General features: G+C 32.4%; 1 protein-coding gene across 1 annotated transcript; it reads right to left on the reverse strand.

The window, feature by feature from the left end:
* Window positions 1-10776, reverse strand: LOC138185811 (protein tyrosine phosphatase domain-containing protein 1). Its single transcript, XM_069125054.1, has 10 exons — window positions 10544-10776; window positions 10078-10296; window positions 8980-9176; window positions 7924-8046; window positions 3759-4048; window positions 3036-3243; window positions 2817-2942; window positions 2516-2739; window positions 2108-2441; window positions 1-978 (listed from the first exon to the last, which is right to left on the reverse strand). The coding sequence occupies exons 2-10, from the start codon at window positions 10293-10295 to the stop codon at window positions 788-790; spliced, it is 1911 nt and encodes a 636-aa protein (XP_068981155.1). The 5' UTR covers window position 10296; window positions 10544-10776; the 3' UTR covers window positions 1-787.
* Window positions 10777-11448: the final 672 nt, after the last annotated feature.

Here is an 11448-nt window from a genome sequence, read left to right on the forward strand (position 1 = left end):
ATAAGTTTCTTTAAACGAGCTGACGTTATTTATTACTGTATGTTAATTTATGATTATGAAATTCAAATCACTTGTTAATATTATCATAATATTATCATATTTCATTACAATAAAAATATTTTTATCTTTTTTATTTCTCGGTAAATTTGTTACCATCTGTTGATTTATGTGTTGCTCTCTGCTGGTAACATTGATCCACTTCATTCTCGTCGGTACTGGCAAAGAGAAGTCTTTTTTAACTTTGGTCAATATCATATCATAATAAGGTATGAGATAATGTATAACATACCAACATACCATAAAGTAAAATATGTAAAAAACTATTAAAGATTTATTTGTGTAAAATTATAGAACATTAAGCAAGTAAAATGTTGACAGGTATTTAATTAAAGGGTAAAGGGCTATATACAAATCTGGTTTTTATTTACTCGTTACAAAACTAACTTGTATGTTAAATTAAAAGAATATTGTTGCTATAAAATATATAAAAATTTTTATTCATGCAAGTTGAAAATGCAAAGACCTCTCTCTCTCTCTCTCGATGAGGAAATCATTTGTACATTATTTGAATATATAATGATTTACAACTTCCGATATCTTGCTACTTAGATTATAAATAAGAGACAAAATACTTGTTACTACTAAAATATTTTCCTTTATTCGAGTAGTTTGTACGATTAATCATGGAACATTGTAAAAATAAATATTATAAATCGACTGCTATAGACGCTATTCTATGATCATCTTAAACAAGATCCTCGACACTCTTCGTTCATTTATTCTTGCTCTAACTAAATTTTTCATTCGCTGCTTCTGTCCCCATTTCTTCCAATTGACTAGACGCCAAATCCAATTTCGAAGTCCACGATGGTTTCTCCATCTCTTGCGTGTTTACTTCCTCTATCAAGATCATCATCCTGATAAAAAATTCGTTCAATTTCGCTGCCGTGCCTCGTCGTAGCTTCGGAAAATTTCTGTCTACAATACAACGATATTAATATAAATTACATGATGATAAAATAATATATTTATTCGATTCAGGGACCGGAACTAAAGTAGAAGATTAGATAGAATCGTGACATCTAGGTCTCTCGTGATACGAGTCCCACCGCACATAAATTGCGATTATTGATAATATAAATAGAACAATGTGACATGCTCGACGAATCAATATTTCTGGCGATCAGTTGTGTGATGTGCACGCTGGACAACAATGAATACTTATACCAACTGGTTCACGGGAAATGGTCATGCCTTCATGAAATATGAAACAATCACCAACGAGGGATACTTATTCATTTTATGTTGGCAGTCGAGTTTATAAGTAGTTCCTCCTTTGTCAAGCACCTACATTGTTTGCAAATAGCATAGGATTAAAGTGGCGAGCATACAAGAGAAATGCAATATCCTCTCTTTCGTTTACCGAGCCGACAGTTGAGAATATATTTTTAGATATCATTCATGGTGCATGGAAAGTCTCCTTTCTAGAAAGAACAATAATGTCGCGTTTAACATCCAAGTGGTATAAAATTACACACGAACGGCATTTCTAAATAAGATCTTCCTTATTGTAATTGCCGGTTCAATGCAAAAAAAAATCGATTCAGAAACACGATAGCACAATATTAGTCCAAAGAATACTACTCTTATTTCATAAGATCATTTAACCCACGAAGGTTGTTATTATCGGAAACAACGATTGTTTTATTTCATATGGATACAGCGAACTTGTTACTTCTACGTGATAATAAAAATCATTTAAAAAATGAATTTTTTACAGACTGAAAAAATTCCACCATATACATATTGCGTTATACATAATTGTTCTTTCCTAATGATCAGACTGCAGATTCTTACGCTCTTATGGGAAATTTCGAAATGCAAAAATGCACAAAATGCTCGTATTATTCAAAGATATTTACGATACGCCAAGTAGAGTATTCGTTTTAAAATTTAATAAATGAAATTCCTTGCTCAATTACCATTTTCTTTTTTACCGTTTCATAAGAATATACCTAATTTGCATAAACACTCGCAATCTACGAAAAACCTAGAGGAGTCGATATAAGAAAATTAAAATATAGGAATCTTTTTTTTTAATATTTACTGGATGGATAAAACGAGTTCTTGATCCATATACTCTGTTGTGTGAGCGCAGCCATGAACCTCTTCGTTATCAAGCTTTGGCTCTCAGGTGTCATCGGCCTCAAACGACTAATAAATCGTAGAAGATATTCGAACAAATATCGATTAGGGTTATGCAATTTTTCCAGGCATCTTTGAGGTTTCGAATTCCAGACTACGATATAACTCAAACTATCGACGTCTAACAAAGGATGTTTCAATGTCTCTAGCCATTCAAATAATAATCCTGACAGAATATACAAGTCAGTTTCCATCTGAAGTCTCTGCCACGCCGTAGATCTATGATTTAGATCCATCTGAAAATTATCACAAGACAATTCACTTCCTCGACACTGAATATCTTAATTCGAAATAAAAACGATCCTTCAACCTGATAATCCTGAAGACGTTTCTTCGTCTTATCAGATAAACTGGCGGTGTCTTTGATCAGAGCTCTGATTGCTTCGTCGGTGTTCACGGTTTCCAGAGCTGTATTTTGAGCAGCAGCTTTTAAGTTCATGTGAGATTGAATTTCTTTGTAACAGTCGTTATCTGCGAGATCCTGACCGTGAATTCCATCACCGAGGACGTCGTCCACATAGTTGTCATCCAACACTATAAAAAGGTAGTGTTCTTTTTTATCTAAATTAAATTTTATGCTAATTTAATGATTTTATTTTAGGTTGGGGCACCTGGAAAAGCTGAATCGCAGGATGGACTGTCCGGAGATGTACAAAATACGTCGCTCAATCTTCCAATATCATCGGATGTTCCCCTTGAAGATGCTTGGCTACCACTTGCGCACGCTTTCGTCGTACCTGGATAGTGGACAATTAGAAAATTCGTGTAAATTATTAAAGATTTCTAATTTATTTGACCATTTGAAATTCAGTTTTCCTTTAACTTCTTACTGGAGCAGTCGTAAGAATCGGCGAGTGAGTCAGCCCACGAGTAAGAGTGTTTAATATTTCCTTTGTTATCTCTAAACTTTTCCAAAACGTGAGATATAAATTTTCTGGTGAAACATGTACTGGAAATAGTGTATGTGATTTCACACGGAGAATTATCCTCTTGACAATCGCACAATTGAAGGATTCGTTCACAAATCGTGAATACGATCTAAAAAATAATTTATTGGAGAAATTTAATAGGATTAATTAGAATCATTTGGTTGTTCGTTCGATATATCGTCTTATGCCAAATCCATCGATGTTCTCGATTGTTTTGTAATATCTATTTGTTAAATATCAAGTTCATAGATACAATATTATTTTATTATAAGGAGCTGTTAATCGAGAAAAGTAATATTTTCACGTAATATCTTAGAACGATAAAGTTAGACTGCCTCTGTATTGATCATAAACATTACATATTTTATTTATGCCTAGTGTGTTTGTAAATGAGTAACTAAGAACAATACAGCGATTCTTAGTGTGACTCGTGTATTAATTTATTTATATAAATTAAGACGATGAACATGCTATAATAACAATAAGATAAAACATTAATACAAAATGTTACTACTAAATAGTCTGGTCGTACGATATTCAAATGTAAATTTGTATAATCTATGAATTCGCATATTTATGATATTGACATAAGACGTCTGCGTTTCTTGCAATGCATAAAAGAACCTTTGGAACGTATTTGAATGTACGTTGCTCGTATCCATGTAGTACGTTGTGTTGCTTTTTCAGATGCGATTGCAGGCTGCAAGGCTTACGATCGCCTATTGCGCTATTCAAAGGAAAAACTATCATCTGTGGAAGCACAAAGTGCTCGAATTCTTGGATGCAGAGAATTTGTCCCCGCGTCTGTATCGCGCACGGCCGCTTCATACGAACAAATCGTATGGCATCGTTGGCCCGCACACGAAGACTGTAAATAAGGTAGCACGCGATCAGAACCCCAGTTCTGCCCAGCCCTGAAAAAGGTACATGTCCTTTAAACTTGTCTAAACTATGTATGATTAATCGCTTGGTGGAGATTCAGAAATTTCCATATTTTATTTTTAGAACCTGTGCTAGCCCAAATCCATGTTAATTAAAGCCTTGAATCTGTTCCAATAGAAACAGAAATAAAATATAATGATAAACTAATAAAAATATAATTACGATTAGTATAAGAATCATAAATACGAGCAAATATAAGAAATAAATATAAACGCAGTGTGGTGGTTATTTTAGAAATTTAAAAAATTCTAAAGTCTATATTTACTTTTCAGTAATATCACCGAGTTACAAACGCGCGGTAAAATGATATTCCAATTTTAAGGAAAAGAATTTTACAACATTTATTACGAATTATTGCCAAGTGATAAGCTGACTTTCTAGTTTTCACAGGATCAGTTTAGAACCTGTACTAACCCAAATTCATGTTAATTAAAGCCTTGAATCTGTTCCAATAGAAACAGAAATAAAATATAATGATAAACTAATAAAAATATAATTACGATTAGTATAAGAATCATAAATACGAGCAAATATAAGAAATAAATATAAACGCAGTGTGGTGGTTATTTTAGAAATTTAAAAAATTCTAAAGTCTATATTTACTTTTCAGTAATATCACCGAGTTACAAACGCGCGGTAAAATGATATTCCAATTTTAAGGAAAAGAATTTTACAACATTTATTACGAATTATTGCCAAGTGATAAGCTGACTTTCTAGTTTTCACAGGATCAGTTTAGAACCTGTACTAACCCAAATTCATGTTAATTAAAGCCTTGAATCTGTTCCAATAGAAACAGAAATAAAATATAATGATAAACTAATAAAAATATAATTACGATTAGTATAAGAATTATAAATACAAAACAAATATAAGAAATAAATATAAACACAATGTGGTGGTTATTTTAGAAATTAAAAAAATTCTAAAGTCTATATTTACTTTTCAGTAACATTACCGAGTTACAATCGCGCGGTAAAGTGATATTCCAATTTTAAGGAAAAGAATTTTACAAAATTTATTAGTTCAAACGTTTACGTTTGAACAACCTTACGAATTATTGCCAAGTGATAAGCTGATTTTCTAGTTTTCACAGGATCAGTTTAGAAATTAATAAGCTTGTAAAATCAATTGATTCGAGCGTTTACGTTTCAATAATGTCACGAGTTTTGCTATCATCCTGGACAAATGAAATATTTATCCTTAAAGGATAGGTCGGGACTGCTTATCGACCGTGCCTAATTCGGGAAATAAATTACGTGCTCGTGCTCGTGCTCGTGCTCGAGCCATGAATCGGAAGCGGAACTCGTAATCGTACTCGGTCTTGTTTCCGGGGTTAACAAGAGTTATGACGTGCCCGACGTGTAACCACTTGATAATAACCATAAACTGTGTTTCGTCTGTGGATGTCCGTGGATATCGTAACACGTATCCATGATTCCTAATTAAGTTGCAGAGCGTGCATACAAGGTACGCGTGGAATTTCGACTATTCAATTAAATCGTCGCTTGACAACGCAACCAGGCAATTCGTTGATCAAAGAATTCGATATATTCCTGGCGATAAACCGTTTTCGTGCATGGAACGAACCGTGGAAAATAAATTATTTCACTGACAAAAACGTTCTCGTATAATTACAGTATATCGTGTTATATGGGAACTGGGATACCTTCGTGTACGTAATGATCAGGTCTGTAGTTCTACAAGGAGCTATCCTTGCGTCGATTTGTCATATGCGAAGAATATGGAGAATATGAGAATATAAGAAAATGTAATTTTTATGATCGTTAAACATGCATGGCCTACAGGACCTTGTTATCGAGGAAGCAATCGATCGATACGATCGAGCTCAAGTTGCATCGAGGTTGCCGAACCTCTTGATGGAAACAGAACAGTTATTCAATTATATGACTGTCATATATTATAATGAAAGATAAAAGTATTCGTATGTAGAAATGAAAAGTAATATTTCGTATGTTATTAATTTTATTAAATATATTCAATATATTATGTCAAACATATTTAAATATGTGCGATTGTATATTATAAGTATATTATACACAGACACTGAGTAATAAATGTAACTAAAATAAATTAAAATTAAATTGTGTACATCTGTTTTACTATAAGTGTCTGTGTATAATACATAGTGATATTTGAGTATATCTAATAATATAGAAAATGTTATTATTCGTATTTCTACATTTTTACCGTACGAATACTTTTGTCTATCGCTGTGGCCTCATACATGTGAGATATTTTTATGAGAAAGTTGCAGGGTTGAATATTTGCATGTGGAATTTGCATTCGATGTTACGCCCCAATTTCTTATCATTACTTATCTATTATTCGTGCCCATAAATTTGGTTAAAGAACTGAAGCTAACGAACGTTTATGGTTGAAGAACACGCTTCTATCTAATTAGTGAATTAGTCATGTAAGAAAGAGTGCTAGGTCTTTTACAGTTTTATCTAACATTGAATCAGGATATTGTTTTATGTGTTAATACTAGAATATCCTGCCTGTAATGTACGCTGTGTTCGTTAGATTACTTTCGATGCAACAGCGTTTTTCAATCGTTAACAGATTTCCTAAATTTCAGAAAAATATCTCCTATTTCAATTTCATGACAAAGCTATTTTGGAAACGTTACAATTTCTTTTTTTCTCTTTTTTTGTTGAAACAAGTTCAAGTTTGAGACATGAAAATTCTGCAAATAGAAATTCATTTAATTGCAATATAAAGTACCACAGTAGGGTTGAAGCTATACATATTTATATAAATAGGTATAAGTACTTCTGACCATTTAATTGAAATTATGTTTTGTCGATATAGTCCAGATATATTTTTCCCCAAAACGCTCCTTTAATACGCATTTCACGTATTAATATCAATTAATAAATACAAATAAATACGGTATGTGTATATTTCGATATGTTTATATTTACACGAGTGTGGAAACAAAATACATATTCCTATTTATATGCTCACCACTATAGATGATAATTTAGCTGCGGATATCTGTGTATTTATGAAAAATAATATACAAAGATATATAAAATATCTGAAATAAAATATTCGTTGTAAAAAATTCCACTTATTTAGCTGCGTACATATAAATATAGATCAGCATGAAAATAAATAAATATATAATGAAAATTTCATTCCTGTAAAAGTGAATATCAATTTCGCTAAAAGCAACTGCGTGTTTTTAGCAAATACATAAACATTTCGACGAATCTAATATTTCTAGTATTAAAGAATAATAGAAATTTTTTCTTTTGTTTTATAAACTGAATGGAGCTTTTCGATATGAACTGGGAATAATAACAGACCGCTCCTACACTACCTATTTTCTCCACGTAGCCCATACAACGTATAATTTTTGCGGTCCTCGGCTAAAGGTTTAAGAAAGATCGTAATGAATGCGAAAATTCAGATGCACCGGGTTAACACCGCGTGTTGTAGCACGCAATGCACCAAAACAAGTCTCGTTCTGGATGAACGCGTCTCACACGTGGCTTAAATCGATACATTCAAAGGTTAGAAATCGTCGGTTGATAAAGGGTGGGCGTGTGAAAGTAAAAGGGGAACGTTTAAAACGTCGATGACTTCATTGTCTTGAATTAAAAGTCTTATTTAAACGATGATGATAGGAGGAACTGCACGTTTCTGTTCGCGATAACATCTTCCTATAAACTCTTCCACGCCAATCCTATCAATTTAAAAAGATAATGATTGCAATTTGAATTAAGAAATTGAACAATCGAAGACAATTTATTGGCAAAAGGGGACTGTGTAAAAATAAAAATTGGGTCGGTGCGCCTGTCGAAAAGAATCGATTTACCGGCATGACAATGAATTGCCACTCTTCCCTCTTGCACAGCGAAGGCCACGACCTTGACCATATCCAGAAGTTTGCTCATGGTCGCATCCCCGTAGTCCTTCAACGCGAAATTGTAATAGTAAACTGCAACAAATCGCCCAATCGTAATTACAGAATTGTCATCTTTTGGCATTTAAGGGGAGGGAAATGTGATTCGAGAAATAATATTTATATGACTGTGGACGAAATTGAGTTTTGTTTCGTCTGCATGGTTACACGATTCTGCTGCATTGCATGTTACAGCTAAACTTCTTCGATCTACCTCACCAGAACCGACACTGATTCCTATGAAACTGTTTTACAAGTTTAGTCTTCATTTACGTATAACTCAATTTCGTCGCGCGGTTAAATATGTAATTATTATTCATGTAATTCCTGTATTTTAATGCTTTTATTACCCTTATTGTCCATTCTATTTATCATGCTATTAACCCTTTCTGAATTGAATATTCCTTGGGTTGTGGGAAAAGTTTTTCTCTGTCGTTTTTATAAAGAAGAATTTTTAATGCACTACGATTGGAACCATTTTACCGAAGACAAATATATTTATAGTTAATTAAATTAATATTAATTTAATTCACTTCACAAAAACATAATATTGTATGTACAAAACCTGGATCATAAAGGAGTTAATATTAAATATTAATTTTATTTTGAGGTACTTCTCAACACTATGTAACTTATGATCGATCATGTACGATATTTATTCAAATAAAATATGAACCTTTCGAATTAATCAAGTTTCATACATTTTTATGAAATGTGTAAGTGGTTAATGTCCGCTCCTTCCAAAAAATTATTGAAAAGTAAATGATATAAATAATCGGTAATTTCCACGTAAATTTTTTACAGTATTTTCAATGCCATCTCTTTTTTCTACTTTTCAATTTATGAAAACTTCGTAATTGATGTTTTTATTCGTACATTTTAAGTAATCAGGTTCGTATGATGCAATGTTTCTTTTTTATTTTTGTGTTTATGGTTGAAGCTATTGTTTTAACGTTCTATAATACCTACTGCTATGTTTCATGAAGACATTCGGGTCATAAGTAAAGCCACTTTCCTCGAGAGGACCACCGCAGCTTGCATGCTCGCCAGGCGTTTGTAGGTTTACTATGGTTTTTATACTCCACCCTTGAAACTGTGCGATTATGTCCTTTTTTATTATCTGTGCGGTGTTCGGTCGTGCCATCGCGAGTACGTCGTCTGTCACCCTGAAGAATTATCGACCCTTACATTCTTTGCTAAACCTCCAAATTCATGACACTAGTCACTTTATTTGATCAAATAGAATTTGGAGTTATTACCATTTTGAAGTCATTATATATAAGAAAAAAGGAAAAATCAATGTAAAAGAAAATCAGATCCATTATCGTTACTAGAAAATTTCAATAAATGCTGCTGATCATTTCATTCAAACAAACAGATGTTTCTGCTTTGGAATAATTACAATTTTTTTTTTAAATCAATTTAGGAGACAATCGAATTATTATTATTAATATTATAATATTTCAATGAACAAACTGCCCCTAATTATTTTATTTAATCAAACGAAACATATAGTTCACAAGTACAGTAGAAGCTTGGGTACTCGAAATTAATTTTAAATTAATTAATTTCAAAATAATTATTATGACACGCTGTTCACGTAATAACTTTGTTAAAATATCTTCGTATAAAAAATAATTATTCGTTTCAAAGCGTTTTAGAAATATTAATATCAAACAAGAATAAAACCATTTGAGTGAAAAACAATTTTTTTAATTTTTACATTTGTTTTCCAACGTTTTTCTCAAGTAAACATCCCCAAATTTTCCATTAATCGGTCCAGTATTCTGGTAATCAAGATTTTACTGTAATTAAAATTTAAGGAAGTTAATTTACGACTAACATATTAGATTCCGTGATGAGATTAATTCCGTCTGTCCATGATACTCTATCGCGTCGTGATATTAATCGATTCAATTTCTCTTCGAAATAAAGATAAAAACGAACAGATTTGCAAAATTGTAGTTTGACATACGGATACAAAACAGGTGTTTTATTATACGCGAGTCCGCGAATATGAAAAATGAAATTTGAATAGGTTTCCATACATTTTTATCGCGACCTTACCAATGCGAAAATATGTTCTGTATCGCCATGTGCACTGGCGGCCACGCTTTCGAGTTTTCATATTTGCATCTAGAGCCACCGCAAAAGATCGCGCACTGTATAGCCTGCGGCGTGAATTTTCGCAAATTTTCGGAGAATTTATTGTAACCAGCCTGGACCTCGCACAGATCCACTTGGCCCGCTTGAAAACCTGCTGGTACCAGTGAACTTACATCCATTCTGCAAACAATGTTTGATTACTCATTTGCAACTTATAATATGCTATAATTCTCTTGGACACATTTATAATTCAAAATAAATTTCAAACTTTAAATTATCCTTCCTATACTAATTATAAATTTTATTTATTTTAAAAGCGATTAAAACAGGGAAGTATTAAGATAGTAATTAAACAATTTATTCGAATATTTCTTTCCTAAATTCGATTTTCTTTCTTTTTATTTAAATGAATTGAAGATAGGCGTACATGTTTAAAAATAATCACGCCCCTTCCGTCCATCTCATTGCCGTAGAGAAATTAAATTTTCTTAAATTTCTCTCTCACTATCCCTATCAGATACGTTTGACAATTCAAGTAGAATCTTTTTCCAACGGTTTTCTCTACGCAAAAATGCACGACACAGAGTAACAATCAATGCAAAAAAGCACTTCACGTACAGGGGTAAGCGCATAGCGACTGGTAGTTCCGCTACTATAACGCTACTTTATCTATCGTTCTATCATACAGATTGCGCCTGCGTCAGTCCTATTACCTATGAAACTGCCTTTGTTTCACTTTACCCTATTTATGTCTGTAGATCCGCGTATTTTATAACATTTCAAGTTCGCTATAATAGGGTTGTATAATTTCCCACTCCGGTCTCCTACAGTTTTCATTGCATTTCTTCTATGTGCAGGTGTGGAGAAAGATATTAACGAATTTGAAGAAGATAAAAAAAATATAGTGTCCATTCATATATTTCATGTACGTATGTAATTTCTGTAGATCTTGTAATGTGTAAATCTTCTGTAAATCTTCATTTTAATGTTTTACAATGTATCCAGATCCGTAAAATGAAATAATTTGATATGTGATATATATATGTGATTTGATATATGATAAAAATGCCGTATTCGGCGACCCGTTTGATGGAGAGTTTTGGCGTTCCATCTCCTTACAGATCATATTTTTATTCGCTTTTTGATAATTTTATTCTATATGTACTTTCCGTTTATGCTTACTCTATATGCTTACCTTGTACATTTATCTTATATGCTTCGTTTATATACTTAGATTATATACTTAGCTTATCGACTTACCTTGTATACTTACTCTATATACTTAAGCATATCTTACTTTTTTTGTATCACCACGTTGTAAACAGATGAATG

The sequence above is a fragment of the Bombus flavifrons genome, chromosome 12, assembly GCF_040668555.2.
Source record: "Bombus flavifrons isolate JBK064 chromosome 12, iyBomFlav1_principal, whole genome shotgun sequence".
NCBI classification, from domain to species: Eukaryota; Metazoa; Arthropoda; class Insecta; order Hymenoptera; family Apidae; genus Bombus; species Bombus flavifrons.